The sequence below is a fragment of the Athene noctua genome, chromosome 1 (assembly GCF_965140245.1).
Source record: "Athene noctua chromosome 1, bAthNoc1.hap1.1, whole genome shotgun sequence".
NCBI lineage: Eukaryota > Metazoa > Chordata > Aves > Strigiformes > Strigidae > Athene > Athene noctua.
The window spans coordinates 123,466,991-123,492,634 of record NC_134037.1 but is presented as its reverse complement, the minus strand read 5'-3'; the positions used below and the strand labels follow the sequence as shown (position 1 = coordinate 123,492,634).

Genomic DNA, 25,644 nt, shown 5'->3' with positions numbered 1-25,644 from the left:
TCACAGTTCTCACTGAAGTTGATTTTTGAACGGTTTACACACAGTCTTAAGTTACTTTTCTGGGAATGTAGAATAACTGTTTTACATTTAGCAAGGTTTAGCTTCAATAAGTTTCCTTAATACAGCAAGTTTTGTAAAAATGCAAACAACCACATTAAAAAATCCATATTAACTTATTCTGAGAACAAACTACCTGCAACAACATTCTGATACGAGAGCCTTTTATACCCACTGCAGTCTGCACAGTTATAAGAGAAGGAGTTTAGGCAGAAGACCACAAAAGACAGTTTTACCATCATGTATTCTTTCAAACATCACTTGCATTGATTTTATTTGTTTCTTCTTTGTTTACCCTCTCTCTGAAATCTTCTCAAAGTAGTAGAATGATCCTTCTCAAAACAAGAGACCTATCACTGCTTTGAGAGAGATCTTGGTAGAATCCTGAACATGACAAACACTTAAATGCACATAAACGGAACAGTACTTTCAAAGTCACTTAGTTTGAAATTAGAAATATGTTCAAGTGCTCTCTCGGATTAGGACCCCACAGGCAATTTATAGCCTTGGCTCCTACAGTTCACTCCATTTTTACTTGAAACCACTTTAGCTCAGCCACACAATAAAAACAAAAGTTTTGAAATGTTATCTGCTCAGGAACAAAACCATTCTGTTCTATTTTTTTCTGAGATGAAGTTGGCCAATGATAATTAAAAAAGGTAAGATCTTTCATACAGACCCTTCCCTACCTCTCTCTTGAAAGTATATGTGTGTGTATATATGTATATTTAACTGGGATAGCATTTTTCAAATCTGCTCAACTGTGAACCAGAACAGAGCTGAAGCAGCACAAGAGATTAAAAGAAAAAGCAAAGAGGGTATCCACACTATTAATAAGAAGCTATTTTCCTTAGATTCTTGACACAGTTCTTGATGGTAGACAGGCTCCAACAGAGCCAATGTCAATGAAGTAACCGTTGCTCAGAATTGCTCTGTGGAGCAACCTCTCTCACCACTGACCACACAAGCACAGGCTCTCTGTTAGCTGGCTAGGACAAAATGCTATGGCTGCTCACCTACGCCATCTAAGTCAGGTCTTAACACCCTGTTTTCCTATTTTATTGAGTCTGTTTAATGTCCAAGCTGCTCTCCGAAATTCATTCCTAAAATACTGATACTGACAAGACTTGTACAATGCTCTTTATCTGTAGCCCATTTTTGCATTGTGTATAGTCTGAATGAAGTTCATGGGACTATTTGTTGTGAAAGCAATTAGATTGAATCTAAAACTTTGCTCAATCTGTCAAGATAACTTTGAGTACTTCATAGGAGTTCAGATGAAGAGAAAGTCCTAAAATTCTGTATGCATTGACTCTCAAAACAGACTAGATGAAGTTAATTAATAAGATTTTTAATATTTGAAGACAGAACCAATCTTTTAATAAGTTTTTTTGGGGGATTTTTTAGAATAAATTAAAGTCATACAAGTCTTCCATCTAAAAAAATCTGCAAAAGATAAAGGCATATTCTTTGATGTACTGAAAACACCTTGAAATGTTCTCAGACAGAATAGAATCCAAGAGAAAAAGAACATAGAGAAATGTTCCTTCAGTACCTTAGATGACTAGTAATGGTGACCACTTTCAAGCATGCAATTCAGGTTAAACAATATATTGCAGTCACCAGATGGGTCACCTACAAAAGGAAAGTAGGGTCAATCTGTAAACCCTCTATGAGTGGCGTCACTGACATATTTATTATTGGCAAATCAAACCATGATGACAAGATAAGAAGCAGACAACAAGGTTTGCATTATTTGTCTGGAAATGAGACTTCAAAAAAACCCAACAAATGAAATATATTTTTTTTTTTCCCCATAAGATTTCTGGAGGAAAAGAGTTTGCTTTAAGAGATACAAAACGATAATTTTTCAGGTTGCTGGATAAAAAAAAGAAAGTCTATAAAAGACTTCTCATGCTGAGAGCTCCCAAGAAAGATAAAGCCTGAAGAGAAACCTCCCCTTGCATGTCTATGACTGGGAATTGTTTTCTCTGAAATGCAGGCTGATTGCACCACTAGGAATACAAGGCTTTAGGTAAAAATATACCACTGAAGATAACATTACATGCAGCCTACAAACCAAAAAAGCAGACAAATCATAAAGGACATATAAACAAAAAAGTCAGATGGAGCCTTCCTGAATTTATTCCTTAGATGCACGCTAGTAATTTCTATGTTGTGCCCATTAATGTCTCAAAAAATATTACAACATATATTTAGAACATGGGATTAAAAAAAAAAAAAAGTAAAAACTCATTTTACTAATCAGAACACTCTGATGGTGACTGATACAAATCTGTGATGCAATTAAACTGCCCTAGAACAATTTTTGAAGTCTCAATGTTTATTTTACTTCTTTTAAAAAATTAAGCCTGTTACTTCCATCATTAAAAAATCCCAGGCCACTATATGACACACTTGGGTTTGCTTTTCCAAAAATCAGTAACATTTTTCCTTTTAAAAAAATCCTTACGTGATAATGAATAAAACACAACATCACTTTTAACAGTGAAATAAGTAATTGTTGATGTGGCAAAAATTCTTTAAGTAGCCAATTCCTTTAAGATATCTGTAAGAAAAAGCATCCAGTTACAGAAACCTTGGTGGCCATCTAGCTGTTTACTCACCCATTTCCTGTCTGGTACTGCAGATTCCTGTCCCATATTTTTGTAACTCTATGGTCACAGTTTTCAAAGCATTTACATCCGTTTCTGCAAAGCCGAGGTAGTTATAAGAACCCATATTGATTACATTCTTGATAGTCCTTCCTGTAAACCTATAATTAAAGCAAATTTTAAAGAATAGTGCAACTTTCCTTCCAACCCCAAACAACAAGAAAAGAAAAAAAACCCCAAATTTTCCCACCAAATGTTGTTCTTCTGTCAAATTCCTATTCAGGAATTTATAATCCTCATACGTTAACATCCTAAAAGTTTTTTCAGCCTTTCTATTTTCCTCACTAAATATTGCATCCTGCTCAGAATGTTTTCCAGATTCCAAGCTGCAGATGGCAATAGACTGGTATCAGGTGAAACGGTGCCTCTATAGATGTAAATAAACAAACAAAGCTAGGAATTTATATAGGGAACAACTTAGAGACACTATTTTTTCAAGTGAATTTTCAACAGCTTCCAGAAAGTCATGAGTGTTCACACTCACACACAGAGAAATTAAACATGAGGAAAATGATGGGGGAAACACTCTGATACATTCTCAATATGCTGAAATATAGTCAACCTACATATTGTGTATGTGGTGAATTTCCATATCTATTTAACTCAGCAACAGTTGTGGTACACTGTAATCTTTAAGCTGTAAACTGCTTAAAACTCACTGCCAAAGACTCACTGTGTAAGAAGTCAAATTTATGCAATGCAAGAAATTATGATTTAAATCCTAACCAAGGGATACAACACATTTCATTGTAATATTCTGACTAAAGGTCTGTTATAAATGAAGCATAAGCAGTCTTGTGCTTACACAGCCAAACAAAACCCATTTGTGATAAGAGTTCAGTTCTTCCACACTGCATTTCCAAACAATATTCAGAAGGAAGAGGACAGATTGTCAGCATGGTACTGATTTAAGGAAAAACTATGTTGATGTAGATTAACCAAGGATCTAGGTAAGAGAGACTAGATGCAACTATCTGTGCTCTGCAGATGTATTGGCAGTATTACAAAGCTGACAGCTGCACAGTGTAAGCTGACTCACCTAAATGTCCAGTTGTAATCATCTGTAACGCGTTCCATGAGGTCAAACTGTGGCCCTGGGACACTGCAAATTGGACGATTCCAGTTGTCCCGTATTCTCATATAGAGGTTTCTGGTGTAAAAGTTCTCAAAATCTTGATAAAGTGGCACAAAATCCTGGTTTGAAAACATTCACAGGGTTACGTTGCTAGAAAAATATCTGCTTCTGTACCCAAGTCATTCCCCTTAAAAAGGAAAAACTGATTCATTAGTAAACAGAGAGCTATAACAGCCACATGTTCCTATGTCACAAACAATTCCAATCAGCAAATATCTTTATTCCCCTGAAATAGAGTGTTGGCTTTTTTAGGGGGTGGAGATTTTTGGTTTGGTTTGGTTTTTAAAATTTTTTTAAATAGTCAACAAGTTGGCCTAATTCTCCAGTCCAATATTTGGCAAGTTGGAAATGGAAGAATCCACAATTCTTTCACTTGGAGAAACTAAATGCTTCAAATTGAGCATTTTGCTATGTGTGGAGCAGATTGCGAAACTAGGATAAACAAGTCATATTTCATGAAATATGGGTACATTAGATTAAAGCTAGTCCAATGTAATTGGCCTGGGCATTATTGGCCTAGACTGGACATGCAAACAGCCAGTTAAGACAACTAGTTTGGTTGACAATTTCTATCTATGTATTTTACTTGGAAATTAAATTAAAAGAAAGTTATGGAATCTAAACAAAGTTTTATATGAAATGGCAATATAGCCATATTAGACACTAGGTACAATAAACTGATAAAATAGCATGGAGTGTAGTTACATATGTGGGAAATTGGAGAATTAAATGAACACATAATCCATGGTGGATGGCAGAAGATTTAACTGGCATGTCTAAAATCAAGATAGCTCAGCAAATGGCCACATCATGAAGGGAACTGAAAAGGATATTCCATGAGAATGCTGATAAAAAGACTGCACCATGGTATTTTATTAAGTAGTGCATGAATCTTTCAAAAGCCAAAACAGGAAACAATTTAGGGAATTTTATTTTTAAGAGGAACAGTAGCACTATTCACATTTTTCCTCCATTATGCCAGGCATTATTGTAAGTGATGGCTCAAACTGGACAGAAAAGGAGGAGCAACAGCAAAATTTAAACAAAATTAGAAGGCAATTGAGTTTGCCAAGGTGCAAGTTTCACTCAGAACTATGCAGAGTGAAAAAATTTCTAAGTCAGGACTCACAAGAATTCAGGCTATATTCACTCTGTGCTGGGACAATGATCCCCCAGTGCTCTGTGACCAGCAGTTTGGCAAACATGTCAGCAATTACAAAGATGTCAGCACTGCCTGTTGCTACAAAGGAGAAAGTAAGATAGCCAGAAGGGACAGAAGAATTGGGGTTTAAGAGGTTTGGAGAGATGATATATTTAACAATAATGCATTTCTGAGTTTTCTTTTTCTGTGATTTGACCTAATACACTGAGATTCTGTTTTGCTGAGAGTATTCTGACACTCTTAGAACAAGGTGAACATCTCTCAGGGTGAAAATCATGATTTTACATATATAGAGGTACATATTCACACGGGTGTTTAATCATACTGCAGTGCGTATCATTCCTCCCATCCCTATGCAATGTCCTTCTCTAAGACAAAAGTTGTCTGCCTTGTTACTTTGGTAGGTTATTGTACATAACTTGCAAACAGGGGACAACTCAGCTGTGGATACATAACGTCTTTTTCATACATACTTTTTGTTGTTCTCTCTCTGTAGCAACGTTACGTTTTTCTAGTCCCCAGGCTCTCATAAAATCTCGCAGGTAGCCAAATATTGTTCCCACTCCAAAACCCAGGAAAGTAAGAACAGCAACATACATTGGTGCCTGTTCAAAGTGCTCAATAAATGTTTTTTTGTAGAGAGTTCCATTTGATATGCCATTCTTCTGAAAATATAGAACAGAAACTTGTGATTAATACATTTCATCTCATCAGAGCTTAGACCTTAGACCTTGAGGCACATCTTTTTCTCTAATAGGACACAAATTAGGACAGACATTTAGACCTCACACTGTATCAGCTGATGCAATCTATACCTGAAGAGGAGGACATTTAAAACTGCAGTTGTTACTGACTACTGCAAGTATCTTCCCTTTTCTCTCCTCTCCACCAATGTCCTCAGTCACAGGTGTCTTCAACACCACTCCCTTGTCTATTTTGAAACATGTGAAACTTATGAAAGATTGGCAACATATTATTGTGTAATTGGACAATTATTTCAAAGGCGATTAAATGGAAACCACAGTACTCTGTTCTTGCAAGACAGAGCTATAAAAAGGGAAGGGCAGCATTAAAAACTCACCTACACTGTGCCTAACTCTGTTTCTGGAAGTCTTGTGTAACCCGTTGCAGCAACTAACCTATATACAACAAATCCTGTCTAAAATAGGGCACCTTTACCATGATGTTCTTCAAATCTGAGGAATTATCCAAAACAGCTATGACCCCAGTCATCTACTTCTGTTCTGATCTCACAAATGCTTCTAATCATATTTTCAGTGACCTCTTCCATACTTCTAAGGATACTTAAAAAAAAAGAAGGGGGGAAAAAAAAAGACACACACACAGACACCCTGATTGTTGAATTAGTGACCCTATTGTGAGCAACTTCTAGAAGTTTACAACTATGTGTGGAAAAAATATTATGCCTTGCAAATATTATAAAATTTCCATTTAAAATTAAAGAAACTAAGTTTTTTAGCTGCAGTCTTCTCAAATCAATTTATATTCAGTAGGCTTATCAGATTATTCTTTGGAAGGTAAGTAACTGCCTTATTTCTGCAAAATAGGATAGCATTTACAGTTACAGTCTGGTAACAAACAACCTGCCAATACAAAAATAACAAAATATAATCCAGAAAAAATAGTGCCCTCTGTAAAAAAAAAGACACTACATACACGTTTTTGGAGCATGTTATAAAGCAAGACTACTAACATAATGAAGAAATACCATTAATACATTGCTGACTGTGGGATGGATGAAACAACAACAAAAAAGTAGTTTATCTATTTATGTAATACAGCAGGCTGAAACAGAATAATCATATTAAAAACAACTACAAATTCACTGCGCTTGTCAGACCTAGAGAATTATTGATCTTCATACTGCATTAAAATGACTTTATCCTCAAAAGATTTTGATTTCAGTAGTAATTTGCTGTCCAATCCTGGATTCACAGAGTTTTCTTGGGAGAGAAAGGAAAAACCCCAAAATGTTCGGCAGAAGATAGAACATAAAGATTTTGAAGGAAACCCAAAAAGGAAAAAAAATGCTGGTAGAGGTGAACAAAAACTCATTTAGACTTTGGAAAGACCTATTGCCCTGTGAGTGAGAAGGAATGCAGGGCTGTCTCTCACCATGTGAGGGTAGACCTTTGAAGCAATGCTACACATGCACTCCCACCTCAAGCTAATTGCTCTTTTAGGGCAACCTATTTACCATGAAAAACGTTTTATGAGGAGGAGTTAAATACATGGTCAAGTCATATTTCACATGATCCACAACAGCTGTGTGCACAGAGTGACAAGATAAAGTAAGTATTTCATCGAAGATTAAGCTCAGTCACATTACCTTACATTTGTCATGGGCTAAGAGCATAGTTATGGTCATCTATGGCAGTTCAACTGACATTGTAGCTTGTCAAGCTGTGATGATGTGATAATGCACCTGAGCCCAGAGGAGAGAATTAGTATGATGATTCTGTTTATCAGTTTTGTTAAGAAACACTTTGTTGTTGTATATCTTATTGGTAAAGGAACAGAGAAGCTCATATCAGACTCCTGCATTGCAAAACTCTTCTTCCACAATAAAACCTTTCTGTTGTGGAACTCTCATTTCAGCTGCTGCTGTTTTATGCAGTCAATATAGCATATGAATTTAAACATGTAACCACTGTTACCTCCTATCCTTAATACAAACAGCTAGTAGTAAATGGCATCAATAGTAGTAAAGTCCTAAGAATGTGGAGTCAGACTATAACCCATATTCTCCAGTCTATGAAGGATGAAAACCAAGAGTCTTCAAATAATCCAAAGTTAGTATGAGGCTGGGAAAACAAATTTTTAAAAATACATCATCTTGTCTAAAAACTAAAGTGAGGAAAATAGAGAGCATTTCACCCATCCCTAGAGTCCCCGTCCCCACCCCACCCCCCCCCCCCCAAAAAAAAAAAAAAAAAAAAAAAAGAGTAGAGAAAGTCTCAGTATTGAAATAACCCAAACAAGTGGATTTGCTGCTTTTGGAGAGTGGTAATGTGGATAATTTTGGGCAGCACTTCAAAGCCAAGCACTAGGGTAAGGGTGAACAACTGAACATCACGAGGAAGTTCAACAGTTTCAGCCAGTCTAAATGGTCAATGGGTGAATGGTTAGTTGCTATTTTGCATTACATTACACATGTTATCACAAAGTTTTATTTGAGAAGGAAGAGGTAGAATTGGAGACTGTACATTTAAAGCATCTAGACAGAGAAGACATGCAATTAAGGTGTTGATGGCATCAAAATCAAATACAGCAGATCTACAAACACCTGAAATGATTCAGAGATCATTAGTTACACACTGGGTACTCGCTGAATTGTACACTCAGAAGTATATTATCATTTGCAGTAACACCTGTAGTAGACAGTACATTTTCTAGCTCCATACCTCAACTGTAGTAATCCTAAAAAGCAGATGATTAGGCAAAGATTCTAAAAACAAATCCAGAGAATGATACTCTCTTAGTATATACGACCAACTTCCAGCCATTTGTGGCTTTGAGATTTTATGAGCCTGAGACTGTGTTATGGCATTTAATAGTCATCAGGGAGGAACTATAAATTTGTCTATCATTTTTGAACCCACAAATACTGTGGGAATGAATTGTGGATTTTGATAATTGATTTAATCTGTAGCAAAAGTATTTCCTTTATTTATTATAAAATTGCCTGATAATTTCATCTGACAGTTTACTTTGACCACTGTTATCTGTTTAACTTTGCTACTCAACCAATTACACAACTCATAATTTTCTGTACTTAAATGATTTCTGCCTCTCCACCTGTCTTCCCAAGATGAAGAATCTTAATCTGTTTAAGTCTAATCTAGTCTAGTGTCCTTGTCTTTACACCAACTTAAAAAATAATAAGATTTAAAAACATCTTTATTTTAATGCTCAACTTTCTCTTCATCATGCAAAGTTCAGTAATACCTTTTTGAGATGCAGAGGAAAGGAATTAGAATTGCATACAACACTTGAGGGCACAGTATGGATTTATACATCTGCAAATGATGTGTTGTCTTGTTTTCTCTTGCTTTTTTTAAAGATTGTTTACATTCTATTCACCTTCTTGCCACAGTTCACAGTTTCAGAAATATTTCTCTTGGTTACAATATATCCTTCTTCAGTTGCAATAAAAACCTGATTTAGAGCACACTGCTATTTGTGCATTCTTAGGATCATATATCCCTCCAGTTCATTCACTGCTTTTTATTTAGTGACCTGCAATTTTATGTACTATTTTATCAGCATTATACACTACCAGTGAGAACTTTTGTCAATGCTTGTTGTCCAGAGCTAATTTTTCACTACCCTGAAGAATTCTGTATTTTCAACACATTTTGTGACATATTGTTACCTGTTTCTTCTCACCCCTTTTTCCAGACCATTGATGAAAATGTGAGAGAGCACAGGTCCAATTAGAGATCCATTCCTGGCATCTTCCTGGTCACTTTTTCAAAAATCATATCTTATTTGTAACTCCCCATTTCTCTGGCAAAAAAGCCAACCTAAGCAGCAGCTCAGAGTTACTCAGCAATTTTATGCTTGGCTTCCTTTAAAAATCTTGAGTAAATACCATTTGTGATATGGTAATCCACATTTTATTGGCTTGTTTTAAAAATTGTGCTGGAAACCAAATCAAAATAGTTTCTCAATAGTCTGCCACAGAGTAAGTATACTTTCCAGGCACAAATGCAAGGAATCTACTCACCCAATATAAAGACATCCAACGCCAAAAAGCTGTAGATGAAACTCAAAATGAATGGATGTTTTGCCATGGAGTTTGACAAATCTAGGGTTTCTTTGGCTTCTCAGAAACCAAAAGCAAAATCTGGATATGCAACTTGTGTGTGCTGAGTCTCTGTTTAGCTTATTAGATCATGCTGTCTTGTACTCTCTTGATACCAAAGGCCACACTGCCAGCTCAGCCTTATAACACTGCAGCACATAGTTATAGAGAACCCATGTCAACAGATTTGGCAGCAGCCTTAAACCACAGCTGCAAATTGTCTTCCAGTAAGACCCTCTCAGCAAAACAATTCCTGGGCAAGATTTTGATGTCAAGGAAGTTAACAGGACTGATGCCAATGCAGTAGTGTCAACTTTAAGTGTAATGCCTCTTAGATCCCCATATTCTGTAGTTGCCCAAAGTATATTGAAACTCTTCCCTAAGAAGAAACCCCTCCTAAATACCTTCATTTTTTAAAACTGAGAAATTAACATGAACAATGAATCTAACAGTGCTATTAGAATGGGCATCAATACTCAACATAATGGACATACAATCTTAATCAAAATAGCTTGCTCTAATAAGAATGTAAACTAATCTCAAAGTCTATTAAGCGCACTCTTGGCAACACCTTTATAAGGAATAGTTACAAAACAAGGTATTTGCATTAGCAAATAAAAATAAAAGACAGTTATGCAGTAGCATGAATAATACTTAAATATTTGTTCATATTACCCTTAAAGTGAGGAGTGAGTTTTTCACTGAATTTAGGTCCTGTAGCCTCTGGAATAGTGCTAATTGGCATGAGCCAGATTTGTACCAAAGGGAGAGCTAAGAATTGAACAGCACAGACACAGTCACAGGACCAAATCTGCGTTCTGGCCCTGATTAATGATTAATTTACTAGCTAGGAGGTAACCACTTACTCTGGTGTAAGTTAGGAGTAAACTTGTGTGAGTGGAGTTGTGTCAGGGAAACTGAGACCCAAAACTTCATGGAAATCTGTTCTGTAGAGGTAATATAAACTCTAAGGAAATCCAGAAATCCCAACGTGCTTTTTGAAACCTCTCCTGAATTAAATATTTTTTTTAGCTATTATGGCAACTTCCAATACAGCAACAGTAGGTGCAGACAGCTATATTCTGGAAATAAAACTACTGGGAGAATAATAAAGTCTTTCTCTTTAAATATAAGTTTCCCACTAGGAATAAAATCTGATCCGGAAGTGGATTAAACTTTATTTTACTCTCCCTTAACTTCAGAAGAACGTTTAATCTGTTTCTGGATCAGATTTTATCATGTTGCTGCATATTAAAAAAACAATGCAAGTTGACTGCTCTACATAAAGCTTTCAAGACAGATATATATGTATGAAGAGATATGTGTTGAAAACTGTGAACCAAGTGACAGCCAAGTTTGCTCAATATCTTCCAGATTTCAAGATGACATTGAAAACTTGAGCAAATTAGGACAGTGCGTTGCTACAGCTAAAAACTAATGGCAGAACAGACTGATAATCACTGAAGCAACATGGGATTGCTTGCAGATGGTTTGGTTCTAAACAGATGTTTCCTCTTAACGTTAGAAGAAAAGCAGCTGAGAGAAGACCCTAAATGTAAGACGACTGTAGATGTCCCTAAGACATGTAAGACAGCCATGTGGGGCTGACAGGACCTATAGAGGCCTGTATCCCTCTGGACCAGAAGCTGAAGATGGGGTACTACAGGGTTCCATTTAGCTGTGTCCAGCTGAATCCCAGTCAGAGCTTGCCACCGGATAGTCTCTGTTTGAAGTAGTTAGTGTGCAATTCTGTCCTCTGCGGATCATTGTCACCAGAAGGTTGAGTCTCAAAGAATAAAACCGTCACATTCTGTGCAAACCCATCAAGTTGACTTCCATAATTATTACATTATCCCCAAACCACCATACCTAGGCATACATTAGACACTGGGGGATTCTTAATGATTTTATGCAGTCCCCAGAAAAAGGAAATGGAAATTATGAAAATCGGAAGTTTCCTGTAATGAATATTCTATCGACACAAATTGAGATTATTTCACAAATCTCTTCAGTTACTGTCAATGATATCCTTTACTTTAAGTATGTGGTTTCTTTTCTGTTACAACACATTTCAGATCTTACAGGCTCAAGTTTCTAAAACATAAACCAAAAATGGCTTCATGGGGAATTCATAGTTTACTGAGCTATACAGACAAGACTTAAATTGGAAATAGTTGTGAAACTTATATGTCTAGAAGGTGCTAAAATGAAGGTCACAGCCTCTTGCAATATGACAAAGCCACAAGAAAGTACAATCTTCACACAGCATAAACTACAAATAGCAACCAAGCCAAAAAAACTTTAGTTCTTATTACTGTGTGTCTGCAGAATCCTTGTTTAGACTCATTATTGATTTCTGCTGAAGTTTCAAGAAAAAAGAAATATATATGGTAGGTAAGGCAGTCGATAAGGACTAAGGGTAAAATTTCCAAGACTGTCCAGAAGGTTTGGGAAATATAAGACACCTTCACAATAACTTAGGAACCCATGTGTTATTGATCTTGCCAGAGATTTAGAATTTGACAGCGCAGAAACTCTGAAAAGTTTGCTGCTTGTTCTGTTCTGCTACTTAAGGTTTGTATGAAGATTGGGTGCTGTCACCATATTTTTCACGAGCAGCAGGAAATGGTTCTGAATTTTTCCATCAACTGTCATCTAATCACTGACTAAAAGCTTGCAGCCTCTCTGTACTGTGCTAGGTTTGTATGGTGGCATTTTTGGTAGTGGAGGCGGGGGCTACAGCGGTGGCCCCCTGTGAGAAGCTTCTCGAAAGCTCCCCTGGCTCCAAGTGGGACCCGCCTCTGGCCAAGGCTGAGCCAATTAGCGATGGTGGCCACACCTCTGCGATAACATATTTAAGGGCAGCAATCTAAGAGAGGGTTGGGACTTGTGAGAAGGCATTTGGAGAAGGACATCTCTGCAAACACCGAGGTCAGTGGAAGGAAGAAGGAAGAAGGGGAGAGGTGTGGTGGAGCAGAGCCCCCCTGTATCCCATGGTGAGATGGCAGGGCCACCCTCCCTGCCACCCATGGAGGCCACTGGAGGAGCAGAGATTCACCTTTGGCCTGTGGAGGACCCTGGGACTCTGTGGGAAGAAGCAGCCCCTGATGTTGTAGTTCAGACCACAACACGCAGAGGTGACCCACGCCGGAGCATCTTGGGAAGAATGCATCCTGTGGGGACAACTCACGGCCGAGAGAGATTGCGGAGGACGGTCTCCTGTGAAAGGGACGCCACATGGAGCAGGGGGAAGAATGCAGAAGAGTGCTTACCCCGCCTTGGAGGAAGAAGAGGAGGACTGACTGCACCCCCCATCCTCCGCCCCTGTGCCACTGGGGGAGGAGGTAGAGATTTCGGGAACAAAACTGAGCCTGGGAATAAGGGAGGGGTGGGGGAGGTGTTTTAAGATATGGTAAAGCTTCTCACTGTCCCATTCTGTCTGTTAAGTGTTGCTGTTGTTAGTGTTTGAATTAAAGTGATGTTCTTGTTTTCTTCCCCTAAGAAGACTGTCTTTTGCCTGTGACCATAACGGGCGAGCAACATTTCCCTGTTCTTATCTCCATTCCTGAGCCTTTTGATTCATTTATCTCCTTCCTAGTGCTGAAAGGGGTGAGTGAACAGCTGTGTGTGGTGCTCAGTTGCCCTCTGGGCTCAAACCACGACAGTACAGGTTCATGACAGCATACTACAGGCAAATACCAACAAAAGTATGAGAAGACAGGATTTTCACCTTCCGGACTTGCATCATTTTTTTCACTTGAGCACAAATAAAACTCCAACATATTGACCTTACAATAAATTATTTCAGCACAAAATAAGTCCTGCAATGCTATGACACTAATACTGTGAAAATACAGATGTGAATGATAAGCACATTAGAAATACAGTGTCAAATAGAAAACATTGTTATATAATTGAGAAAAAAATACCCTTACTATGTAATTTTCAGACTAACACTTACCCTGATGCTAAAATGATACTTTTGAGTGTAACATGGGAGGTTGGAAGGATGCAGAAGACTTCCTAATAAATAATGTTCAGGAAGAAAAGAAGTTGGTAAAAGTCTAGAGACAGAATTTGGCAAGGGGTCCAAACTAGAACAAAGATGTACTTGGAAGGTGCACATTTCATTGTCTTAGTTTTGTAAGATTTTATGCAAATATTTATATGAATTCAATAAGTCTCTTAGCCTGGTATGTCAGGATATTAATTTCTAGCCCTGCACACAGTATAAGCAATGTGCATTCCAGCATCAATGAATGTTTCTTTGCAACTATTAAGTAAACAGTCTACTGTGTGCAATTTTTGCAAAACCTGTAGATCATCTGGTATGAATTTAGTCCAGCAAGTAGAACCATACATTTCAGAATGGTCATACAACAGTGTTTGTCAAAAGAAAAGCCACATATATCTCTATACAGTGCAGAAGCTGAGTTATGCACACAGACTCGGGACAAATGTCAGTAGCAAACCACAAAAATACAATGTGATGACAGGGATAGCAATCTAAGAAAACACTGCTTTGAACTGTAGGTTTCAGAAATTGCAATATAAATCATAACAGATACTATCCAATACCAACTAGGGCATTTAAACTGTACATGGGAGAAAAAAAAAAAAGCATAGTAAACTCTTCTCACAATGGCTTTGCATCTGTACATTGCAAGCAATAGCAAGAAACACCAGAAAGAAAAAGGAATACGTACACCTGATACAGCTGTTACTCTGTCATTACTCCCAGATTCTAAGTGGAGTCAACTCAACATAACAAGGAAGGCATGAGGGCAAAGATGAAGCTTAATAATTTCAAATTATTAGAGGGAAAACAATGAGGTTCAGTACCCAGAGAGACACTTACAAACACCAGAAGGTATTTCCTAACCTTACAGCAATTAAAGAGTAGAAAGACAGGCACATCGAATCAGACAAAGGAACTGGATCAAACACCTAGGTTACAGCAATCTTGCCATAGTTCATGGCGTCAAGTTGCAGCAAGTGTTTGCTATTATTTCCAAAGTTCATAGTAAGCTACAAGATTTGCACTGCCTGGCCACATCAGTATATCTCCTGATTATTCAAATCCTATGGCTTTGGCTTTAAGAATAAATAAACAAACAAAAAAGATGATGATGAAGTGGTATCACTTCAAAGGCTAACAGATTCTGCACATCACTGGTGATGATCTACTAATACAGGAGATTTCTTCCAGAAGTGGTTCAGCATTTAGAAATTCATTGTATGAATCTCATACACATTTTTGATAAGAAACTAGTATTTGTTGGGATCAAGACTATAACTGAATGGAAAGATACTTGAGATGATCTAACCAGACTGTTAGTTGCCCATTGTGGATTCTGAGCTAAAATCTACATGAAGCAATCCATCAACACAATTTCCAACACAGTGAATTTGCAAAGAACATCAGAAAATGTTCTAACTAGCACCAAATTACTCTCCCTGCAAAATTCCCTTGTGACAAAAATGCTACAGGTGAACAGACAGATCTTATGGACTAACTTGCATAACTGAATCATCTTTGGATCCCAGAGCTTTTCCCATTATATAGTACAACAGCTGCAAACAGGGACAGGATTTTGCACAGGTGACAAATGGAAACAGTTTAATAATGAGACACCTATCCCCTATCAGAATTGATGTGTCCCTGGACTTTCCTGGACCATGCCAAACACATCACAAGCTTCAACCAATGTGTTAAAACTTCAAAAACGGTCTCACGCCATCATTAGTTCACATTTCACATTATTCCAATTATTCTGAGAGTTATTCACAAGTTAAGTTGAAACAGTGTGCCCTCCAAGACACTCCTGTTATTGCAAAGAGTAATGTATCATAGTTCAGAAAGGTGACAACAGAGAAAATCAGTGTCAATTTTGTTAATGAGATCAGAGTCCTGGATTTATGCTACCTCTTCCAAGGTAATCAACTACTTTTAAATTATAGTTAAATACAACTCTCTTGGCATACCATGGACAGAGAGGAAGAAGAGATATAAAATATCATTTTAAAAATATTACCAAGTTAATGATGAGGAAAGCAGAATTTCTCAAGAACAGCTGGGAAAGAAGTAGTCGGGATTTGTGCTGCTAGTTTTATAGGTAGGGGAATTAAAAACTCAGTAGGAAAATCATCATCTGGGTAGAAAAGATCTCCTTATCTGAGCTAGCATAAGACTTAAGCATGAAAAAAGAGCCCTGGGGAAAAAAAATATTCAGGATAAACTCACTTACTGTGTAACATAAAGGTTTTTATGACAGAAGAGTTCAAGGAAGATGAGGGAGACAGCAATCCTGTAAACATGCTAATAGTCTCACAGCACATCACAGTGGGAATAATGTTGAAAAAATGAATAGCTTGATACCTTCAAACACAAGAGAAGCTGTCTTAAGCAAGAAGACAGGAATTCATTTAAACAATAGTTAAGCAACTTGGCAGCAATGCCACTGGCATAATTAAAGTCAGATGGACTATGCCAAAGCCAACATCAGAACTGGCATAAGTGATCAAATCATATGCGATCAATTTAACAACATGACAAGGGCTGCAACCCACCTATCTTCCAATTACATGGCGAGAACCCTAGAAAGTTTACAAAGTAACCTGGATTCACCAGCTTGTGCCCTAATGCACAAATGCTATACATTTTAACAGATGACAACCTATTACTTTAGATTTTTTTTTTCCCCACCTAAAACTCCACAGAAACAGCAACATCCTTCTCTAGCCATTTTATTCTTTGGAAAATACCAAAAAAAGGTGCTTTCAATCTTCATGATTAAGTCATGCCCACCTCTATACTTGTGAGGAACTCAGGTGGACTCCTTTAGGATCCCAGAGGTGGTATAACAGTTCTGTAAGAGGCTGTCTTTTCCCACTAATTTCAGTTTCTGCCTTGTACAACTGGAAAAGATGATCTGGGCCTTGATGACTTGTTAATGTCTAGTTAATTGTAATGATATTCATTGACCATTATTAAATTATTACATGATTTTTTTTTAGTACATCATATATTAAAACACTCTTTATAAGTTTTTCCAGTAATTGTGTAGGCCTTAACACTGAATGGCTAGCTTTCTCTTATTTGAACCTTTTGTATCTATCAGGTTTGCGGAAATCACCCTTAAATAAATGCTCTCTTCAGGTTTTATAGCAGCCTAGATATAGACAGAAAGGAAAATCCTCACCCCACCATGTACTAATTTTCAACAGTAGATCCCTATCTACCTAGAGGCAAACACCCAGAGGCTGTGATTCTTGGCAGAAAAGAGAAGGACTAGGAAAAAGAAGCACACCAGAAATTCAAGAAACAGAAATCATGTGCAATAATACTGAGGGAAAGGGGTGAGTGAAGCATGTATTGTTGGTTCAGCAAAGGAAGACATCTTTTCAAATGCATAGCAAGAAGCAGAAACTCAGTTGAATTAGCTTTTGAACAATTTTAACCTGCTTTGTAAGAAAGCAGTGGCTTATGCCCTCATGTTATCCCTCTATCTGCAAGTACCCTCTAGCAGTTTTTGAGCTCATGGATCAATTTCAATCAAATCTGATGGAAGAAAAGAGATCTTCAAGACATGAACTTTCCTGAAAGCTTCAGGAACATCTGACCTTGATAGTGTGAAGAAATCCAAATCTACGTGCTGAGGGAAAGACAGCAATAAAAGGCTTCTTTAACCATTCTTGGAGTGAATTGCATAAGCACAAGCATAATGACCCACAAGCCAGCACCTACATAGCTCTGAACAAGGTTCAGCACATCTGTCTCTTGCTCATCTGGAAAGTGAGGATGTGGCAGGCAAGCTGGGATATTCTGGGGTGGTAGAAGATGCTGGACACAAACCAAGATGAAATCAGGCTTCATTAGACCCCATTGCTCATGGAAAAACCAGTTGTGGACATTTTGCAAACCTTTGTCTTACCTCCAATATTATTTCTTATATAGCTGTGGGGCAAATTAAAAAACAATACTCAAAATATTGTTGCACCTTGAAAGTACTTTAAGTAGTCATTAGGGTATCTTAAGTCAAAGTTTTCATTTATACTGATCATAAAATGGTAGAAATCAAGGGACTTAGGAAAAGCAGGAAATGGAACAGCAGAATAACAGATTTCAGGAGCACACAACTGTACTCAGAAATAGCTGGCAACTCTAAAGGAAGCAATATTAAAGTTAAAAGGAGTTATAAAAAAACCCAGCCATCTCTTAAGAAAATAATGTTAAGGGCAAAAGGACAAACCACTCTAGTGCTACTAAGCAATATGCAGGTCTCAGCTGAAGTACTCCATCAAGCTTTGGGCAATGCTTTTTGAGAAAGAAGAGGTGAACCAAATGGAGACAGCTGGGAAGAGAAGCATAAAGTCTGGTCAAGTAAGTTATGAGGAAAGAATAAGAGTTTGAATTGTTTAGTCTGAAGAGAAGAAAAAACTCTAATGACTGGCAGTCTAAGAGTCTTCAAACATTTAAAAGGTAACTGCATGAGGAAGAGAATAATCTACGTTCTAGAAAGCATCAACATACTTAAATCACAGCCAAGCTGATCTAAATCAGACATTAGAAAGAACTTTCTATTGATAAAGACAGTTAAACATGGAGCTAGAGCAATGGAGGTGTTTAAGATGGGTATAAACAGGATTTTTACGTTTCTGTCAGGAATGTTTTATCTATAGTCAAAGCTAATGTTGTCTAGCAAAAGATATCAGAAAGCAGTGCTGTCAGTCTCTTAAAAAAATCCCCAGAGTGCATGGTTTAAGAGGCTCCAGAATAGTCTTCAAGATATTCTAGAATAAAACCAGCCCTGGATAAAACTGAGCCTGCCTTGTTGTATAGAAATGGTCTAAATGAAAACTCAAAATACTTTTAAGCCTTATTACCTATTTTTGCCATTTACCTTACATTCAGAAACCTCACCATGACATGAAACATGGAACAGAAAAGACTGAGCACTCAAAAAAAAACTGTTACATGTTTTGCACAGTGTGAAATGCAAGCAGATAGAGAGAACCTCTAAACCATGGATGCTGGAAGAAGGAAGTAGATATACAGTGTTTATGTTTAAAATTAAAATAAAATTAACATGACTCTGGCTTCTGGCAACTGTACGTATCTGGATAACTTAAATCTGTTCAGTACACTTTACAAATCGGTGAACAAAGTTCTGGCTAACAAAGACTGTGTAGACCTTTTTATTTCCTTCTTTTGTGTCCACACAAACCCCCTGTTATCTCTACCTCATTAACATCTTTACATAGCATCATCCTAGTATGTCTCCTCCGAGAGATATGATGTTTCTCTGACGTTTCCATTAGGGTAACACTTCTGTTCACACATGTGTGCCTCTACTCCTAAATTTGGGAAATACTGAGATAGACCAACAGTGGCTGACAAAGCAAAGACTAGGCAGGACCATCTAGAAGGGATCTGCTGAAGCTCTGATCAACCATACACTGTTCCTGAGCTACCTGACACATTTCAGGAGTGACAGAAGATGCCTGTACACCAATCTTCTTTCTCAGATATGACTTGTCAAAAAACCACAAAAGGAAGGCTCGCTCTCTCTTAGAAAGGAACCTAGATTTAAAGCCCGTTAAAAAGCAAGTATTTTAAAGTACTAGTAAAACAGTCTCATATTTCTGAAAAACATAGTTGTTTAAAGTTATTCATTATAAGCAAGTCACAGTAAAACTTCACATAGAAGATAAATAAACCTTTTTCAGAAGACCTCATTTCACCTCTACCTTTCCACATCTGCAAAAAAAAGAAAAAAAATTACAAACCCAAACATAAGATTAATGTTGTGCCCTTCTATAATGGCTGCTACAAATATATATGTGCAATGAGGCAGATAATGAACAATGACAAAAGGTGCAGGTGTGTCTCTCAACTGCAGTGTAGAGAAGTCTCAAATTTATTCTGACAACTTTAGTTCATCCAGTATCTACTCTGAGAATGTGAACTACCTACTTACATCCTAACATCTAGCAGAGAAAAACCTCATTTACTTCTGAGGAATGTCCACACATGCAAAATAATATGACCTCACTAGCGTATCCCATTGCACAAATCAGCTGATAAAGATTTTATAAAGCTCAGTTGCAGTGGGAGGAAAAGAACCCCAACTACCTGAGTTCTCATGCACATAAACTCCTCACAAAAATCTGTCTAACCTTTAGGTGAATATTTAGATGTTCGGGATAAAATGCTTCACAGTGAACTCTGAAATGATACCAGTATACTCTATTAACTCTTGTTTTATATTCTTTCCTATTCCATAGAGAAGGAAGCTCTGCACTCCCCTCATTCTCATATAGAAAATTAATCATGCTAAAATGAATTAAGAAATTTTATGCACCCATCTTGACAGGTCCCTTATGGGCTAACGGAATAACTTTAGCCTTTGTAAAAAATCAGTTGAATCAAAATCAAGAATGACAAGAAGAATGTGCAGAGTAACCATCATAACTCAAGAATATCCCTACTTGGGGACCAAATTCATACCATAGAGCATGGTTGTCTCTTCCTCCCTGCCTTTTTTTCTTAATTTTTATGGATCAAAGCTAATCTTTTAGAGCATGCCAGCTGCTGGAAGATAAAAAGTATAGTAAAACACTATATGCAGTTCCTACATGTTAATTATTTTTCTTCATTCTGCTCAGGAGAAAGAAAGTGGAGGCTCTTAGAACAAAACTTAGGTAGACCTGCCCAACAAAATGGACTCATGAGGCAAAATCCAAGGTCAACCATTAAGGGAATATGGCTGAGGCACTGTGAGCTTGAAAGAAAACACAACTCAGTACCCGGGTTACACAGCTATGGGCACCAGCACAAGGCCCTAGAGAAACTTCTAAAAAAGATGGATCTTGCTTCAGGAAAAAGAGAACTGTCAGCTGTAAAGGCTATACTATGTAATTAGCTTGAGTTACCTGTTTAAATAATTGCTTGAATTATGGGAGGACCTGATGTTTCCAACGATGTCTCTTCTCTTTAACCAGCAATGCTTCCACACCAGGCTGGCAGGAGATCACACAGACAGAATGCCCTCTGCTGCCAAGCCACACTCCTTATTTTGCAGTAAGTCAATCCATGTGGCAGGTGATTTCTGCAGTGCCTGAAGGCAAGGTCTTGCTTCAGTGACACCCAGGGGCTCCTGGCCCACAGCTTGTATGGGAGTTGGCAGGTTTGTCAACTGCTTCCTGGCGCTGAGCTTTATGAAAGCAGGATACCTCTGCAGTACCTCTGCAAGAGGTAGTGGCTCTGGAATCAGAAATCAGACTCAGCTCTATCTGAGCAGTGGTTTGGCTTGAGTCTTGCCTAACCCACACAGAAAGAGATGGCAGTTCATATCCCCATCCAGTTTCAGCATCTAATTCCGAAAGTGTACTGTGAGCTTTAGCTTTAAGTCAGATTAAAAGAGAAATAAATGAGAGGTTTCTCCTTTTGAATGAAAGGAGGATTAAGGCAGTTCAGACTAAGCTAAGTGCTCAGTATAGCCATGTCCACTGGAGTTGTGTGGAAATGATACAGAAACGTACAGTGGAAAGCACTGGTTTCCCTGAGGGACCTTGAAAAGTACAACAAAAAATTACACGCATTTCAGGAGAGTTGGAGAAAAGTGTGAAGAGAGATTATATCGCTTCATGTCACATACTCTAAAACATAAATTCTGTATTCAGGTAGTTTATTTAAAGGTTTGCCTTACCAAATGCATTGCTGCTTCATTCTCAGAGAATCACTATAAACCAAAGAGTAGGGGTAAAATCCAGTACCCTCTGTTATTTGTTAACAAACAAAACAGATTAGAAGTCTTTTTGGAAGGAAAAAACCCTGAGCAATGGAAGAGTATCCAAACTGGGATTCTACCATAGATACACCACCTGAAAAGGTAGTAAGATTGGGTTCTACACCATGCCTCGAGAACTGAAAACTCAACTGTCAGACAGTGCAGTGGCAAGTGAAGATACATAGGAAGGTAGAGAAAATAAAAATACAATGATGCTTAAGGTTCAGATTATCATGGCTTGAATGGAATGTAATGTAAAATCTTTAAAGTACGCTCACTCAGGTGTGTCACACCATGTAGATTATTTGCGTTAAAGCAAGAACATAACCTCTGGGGGAGTAAATTCATGACAGTAATGGAAAATATTTGACAAGAGCATTCCTGCATTGCCAGGAGAAAGGATCACAGACCACAGAATTTTGAAAGATTTTTATTTTCTGTGGGAGTCATTCCAAAACTCTGACCGCTTAGTTTGCAAAGCAGAGTTGACTTATTTTGAAATTCCATATATGTCCCTGTGTCTCTGTAGTGAATGAGAGCTAAGCGTTACCAACTTTTTCCTGTGTTACAAACCTCAGTAAAATAACATGGAAGGCTTGCATTCCTACACAAAAAACTGCAATTCCGTCCTTATTTCCTAAGATCCATCTCAGCCCCACACAGCCCTCAAATCTACTTCTGGTATCTTAAGAGACATACTGCAGAGGAGACCACATTTCCTCAGAACTACTACAGTCCATTTTGGATTTGGAAAGCAAACTGTAAAATTTAAGTGTATTCTTGAAGAATGTATGACAAAATGGATTAAAGCACTCTTACTAACCCAGATGAATAGAACAAGGGTGTTGCAAACAGTTACAGAAAAGGTTATGCTAGAATTCTCCTAATGGAAGTATGATAAAAGGCTGGTGGTAGCAGCCACAGCAAGCACTGCTGCTTTTGTTTTAACTAAATGTGCAGTCAACTCTAAAGTATATTATTTCAGAGTACTATGTGTTACTCAATACACACGCTGGCTGTGAAATAATCCATGATTCTGCGGCTATCTGCTTGCCAGTCCTATTTCTTTGCTACTTGCAGAAAAAGGAAGGAAAAAAAATCAAAATCAACACCCTTCCTTTGAGACTCCAGCTGCTTACAGACCTACACCTTCCCCTTCTTGCGCCATTCCTTCCTCTTGGTTCCTTGCCTTCATCCTGGCTGAGCTCACCTGCCACAGACTCAACCCATCCACCTTTCACCTCCTTCTGGCTTTCCCTCTCTAGCCTGCGGCCACGCCGACACCCCCAGCCAGCTGGGCACTCCCCTGGCCTAGTTCTCACAGCGCATTTGCCCCCCTCGGGGCAGCTCTGCCTCACCCCACCCCAGCACTACCACTGCCCGCTGCAGCTCGCTCCTCCGCACAGCCAAGCAAGCCAGACTCGCCAGTTCAACCACTGTCTTATCTCACTCCCCCATTTCCACCCTGACTGGCCAATTGCCACTTGTGAGAGAGCTCTTTGTCCCTTCTGTCGATTAATACAGATTTCACTGACCTTCACTTGAAAGTGAGGAGTTAAAAAACTTCAGTTAAGATTCCTTGCCACTTGAATAACTAGAAATTGTGCCAGGCAGGTATGTCTGATTCTCATAACAGACGTGAAAATGGGACCTAAACCAAACTGTTTATTTAGAAGTGTAACCTGCTTGGTTTATGACGTATGTGGCTTTGCATCTATCTGGTGAGTAATCCGAATATGTGAAACTAGCCAATATTAGATAAATCAGATATTATGCAGCTTGAAAGTTAATTTTCCTCTTTCAAAAGTGATCAGTATCCATACATAAGGACCTATATCTGGCAGCTTTATGGGCATCCTTCCCTTGCAATGTCTTGCATGTGTGTGCAGTTTAGATATCCTTTTTTCCATTTTAGTTCTCTTTTCAAAACAGAATGTTTCATGGCAATGTTCTTACCTACTCAATTGTTAAAACAGTCTTGTTTACGAGCTCTGCTAAATCTTACATGTTGAACGATATGGGCTGAAAACCCCCCCAAAATCAAAAACTCCTTTCCAGTTCTGCAATAATCTGCCAGAACATGTGAAGAGATAGAGCGCAGGTGTGTCTGCTTGTTTTAACCACAGCTAAATGAGGCTAATAAAGAAACAAGACTCCAGCAGTTGTTTCAAGTTAAGAAAAAAATTCTTTGTCTAATAGCACAGGAAGTAATACTGGTTGTTTTGCTTCTACGATGAGTTTCCAGAAATTGTGCCAGAAGATTTATCATCAGACTTGGTAACTCTGTCATGATCTCATAGTTAAAGCTGTTTCCTATGCCAAGAAGGTATAGTGGGTGAATATGATTGCCTACACATGATTGATACCCATTTCACACCTTTGCTGAAATATTGCATTGCAAACCCTGTCTGAGTCCTGTGGAAAATGTTTGGGGTTTTTGGCCCCACAGCTAAGTGACATGTGGCACAGAGAAGAATGCAACACACTGTGCAACAGTGACTAGACATAGGCTTGAAATATTAGCCATAAGCCAGGAAGATGTACAGGGCTGGAAAAAAGGAAGATAGGAACAAGCAGCAAACAGTGAAGTCTGCAAACAAATTGTTGTTAGCCAACCATAGTGGTTACTTACTGAGAAGTGTCAGGGTGCAAAGACATTTTGAATAGATTCCCCCAGCAAAACAGCACTCAACAAGAAAACTAAAGAACCCTTAAAGTTTCCTCTGCCAGTCTTTTAGACTACATTTTTAAGGCAGAAGCCTTTTTTGGATATCTGTCTAAAAGTTCTTTAACAGGCCTTCTACACTATTCAAGTTATTTTATGGGTAGTTCTGAAAAACCAAATACTCTAATTATGATCTCCTAAATCTCAAGGAAGAAATAGTCAAAGCTCTTTAAAACGCCTAACCATCAACCTTCAGCCCAAGCTGACAGAGTGTCACAGAGTGAGAGGTTTGCATCCGTTCCATTTCTGTTTTTATGCTGATGTCCCGAAATACATCTCCCACTAGAATGCTGTCATTGAGTTCAACAGGAGGTGAACTGAAACCGTGTGGCCTTTGTGAAATGTGTAAACACCAACCAGATGACAATAATGCGTCTGAATCTGCTCACCCTTGGATCAGTCTCTTCTATAGGTGAAGAAATGATGCATGACAGAATTAGAACCAAATTACTGCAAAACAATAACATTTAATTTGAACTCAAGTTTCATCTCTAGACTGGTAGAGGAGAAATGTCCCGTGAGACATGAGACAAAGATACACTTTTTTTATCCTGACTTACTAGCAAGTAGAACAGGAGATAGGTCAACAACTGCTTTACACAATACTGATAACAAATCACTGACATTTGAAAAAGTGGGAAGACTGATGAAAATCCCTGTGAATGAAGGTACATTTCATAGATAATGCTCCTATGTGTACTGAGTATTTTACAAGAAGAGGACAGAAAATGAAGTCTTTATCTCAGAAGATTTACAGACTAAATAAATTCCAGAGAAATGCAATGGGAAGATACGCATCATGTAGAAATGACTTAGAGCAGAAGTAAACAGAGCACTATGAACTCTGGAAATAAGAAATTCTGGGTTTCTATGTGTGTCTCATGTTAACTGACTTTGGTGTCAAATAAAGCAGCACGCTGACAGAAACTTCCTTTTTATTTGGGAGGTAGATCAAATCTCCTTTCCACTACAGATTCTCCAGGGTATTGGAGGAATGAGTTGACACTGCTGCTTCTCTTTCAACAGGGAATGTGCAGGGCCTTTCTCCTGTGCCCAGCTGCCTATGTTAAGGAAAGAGTGGATGATATACCTTTGTCAAATCTGACTGAAAATGGCTGAACAGCTCTCAAGTTGTTAAGGAGTTGACATACAGATAGTATCATTAAATAAATCTTGTCTCTATAGGAAATGAGGGCAAAACCAACTGAGACTGTATAATGCTACCATGCTGAAAGAACAAACTATGTGGGTGTTGGCAGTTTTTTCCCCT

At 38.0% G+C, this 25,644-nt stretch overlaps 1 protein-coding gene across 1 annotated transcript in view; it reads right to left on the bottom strand.

Moving 5' to 3' along the window:
* SPTLC3 (serine palmitoyltransferase long chain base subunit 3) overlaps positions 1 to 25,644 on the bottom strand; it is an 88,521-nt gene that overhangs the window by 47,821 nt on the left and 15,056 nt on the right. The window contains exons 2-4 of the mRNA XM_074927077.1: positions 5,503 to 5,694; positions 3,772 to 3,926; positions 2,685 to 2,833 (exon numbers count right to left, since the gene is read on the bottom strand). Coding sequence (XP_074783178.1) covers positions 2,685 to 2,833; positions 3,772 to 3,926; positions 5,503 to 5,694 — 496 coding nt within the window. The remainder of the gene's footprint in view (positions 1 to 2,684; positions 2,834 to 3,771; positions 3,927 to 5,502; positions 5,695 to 25,644) is intronic.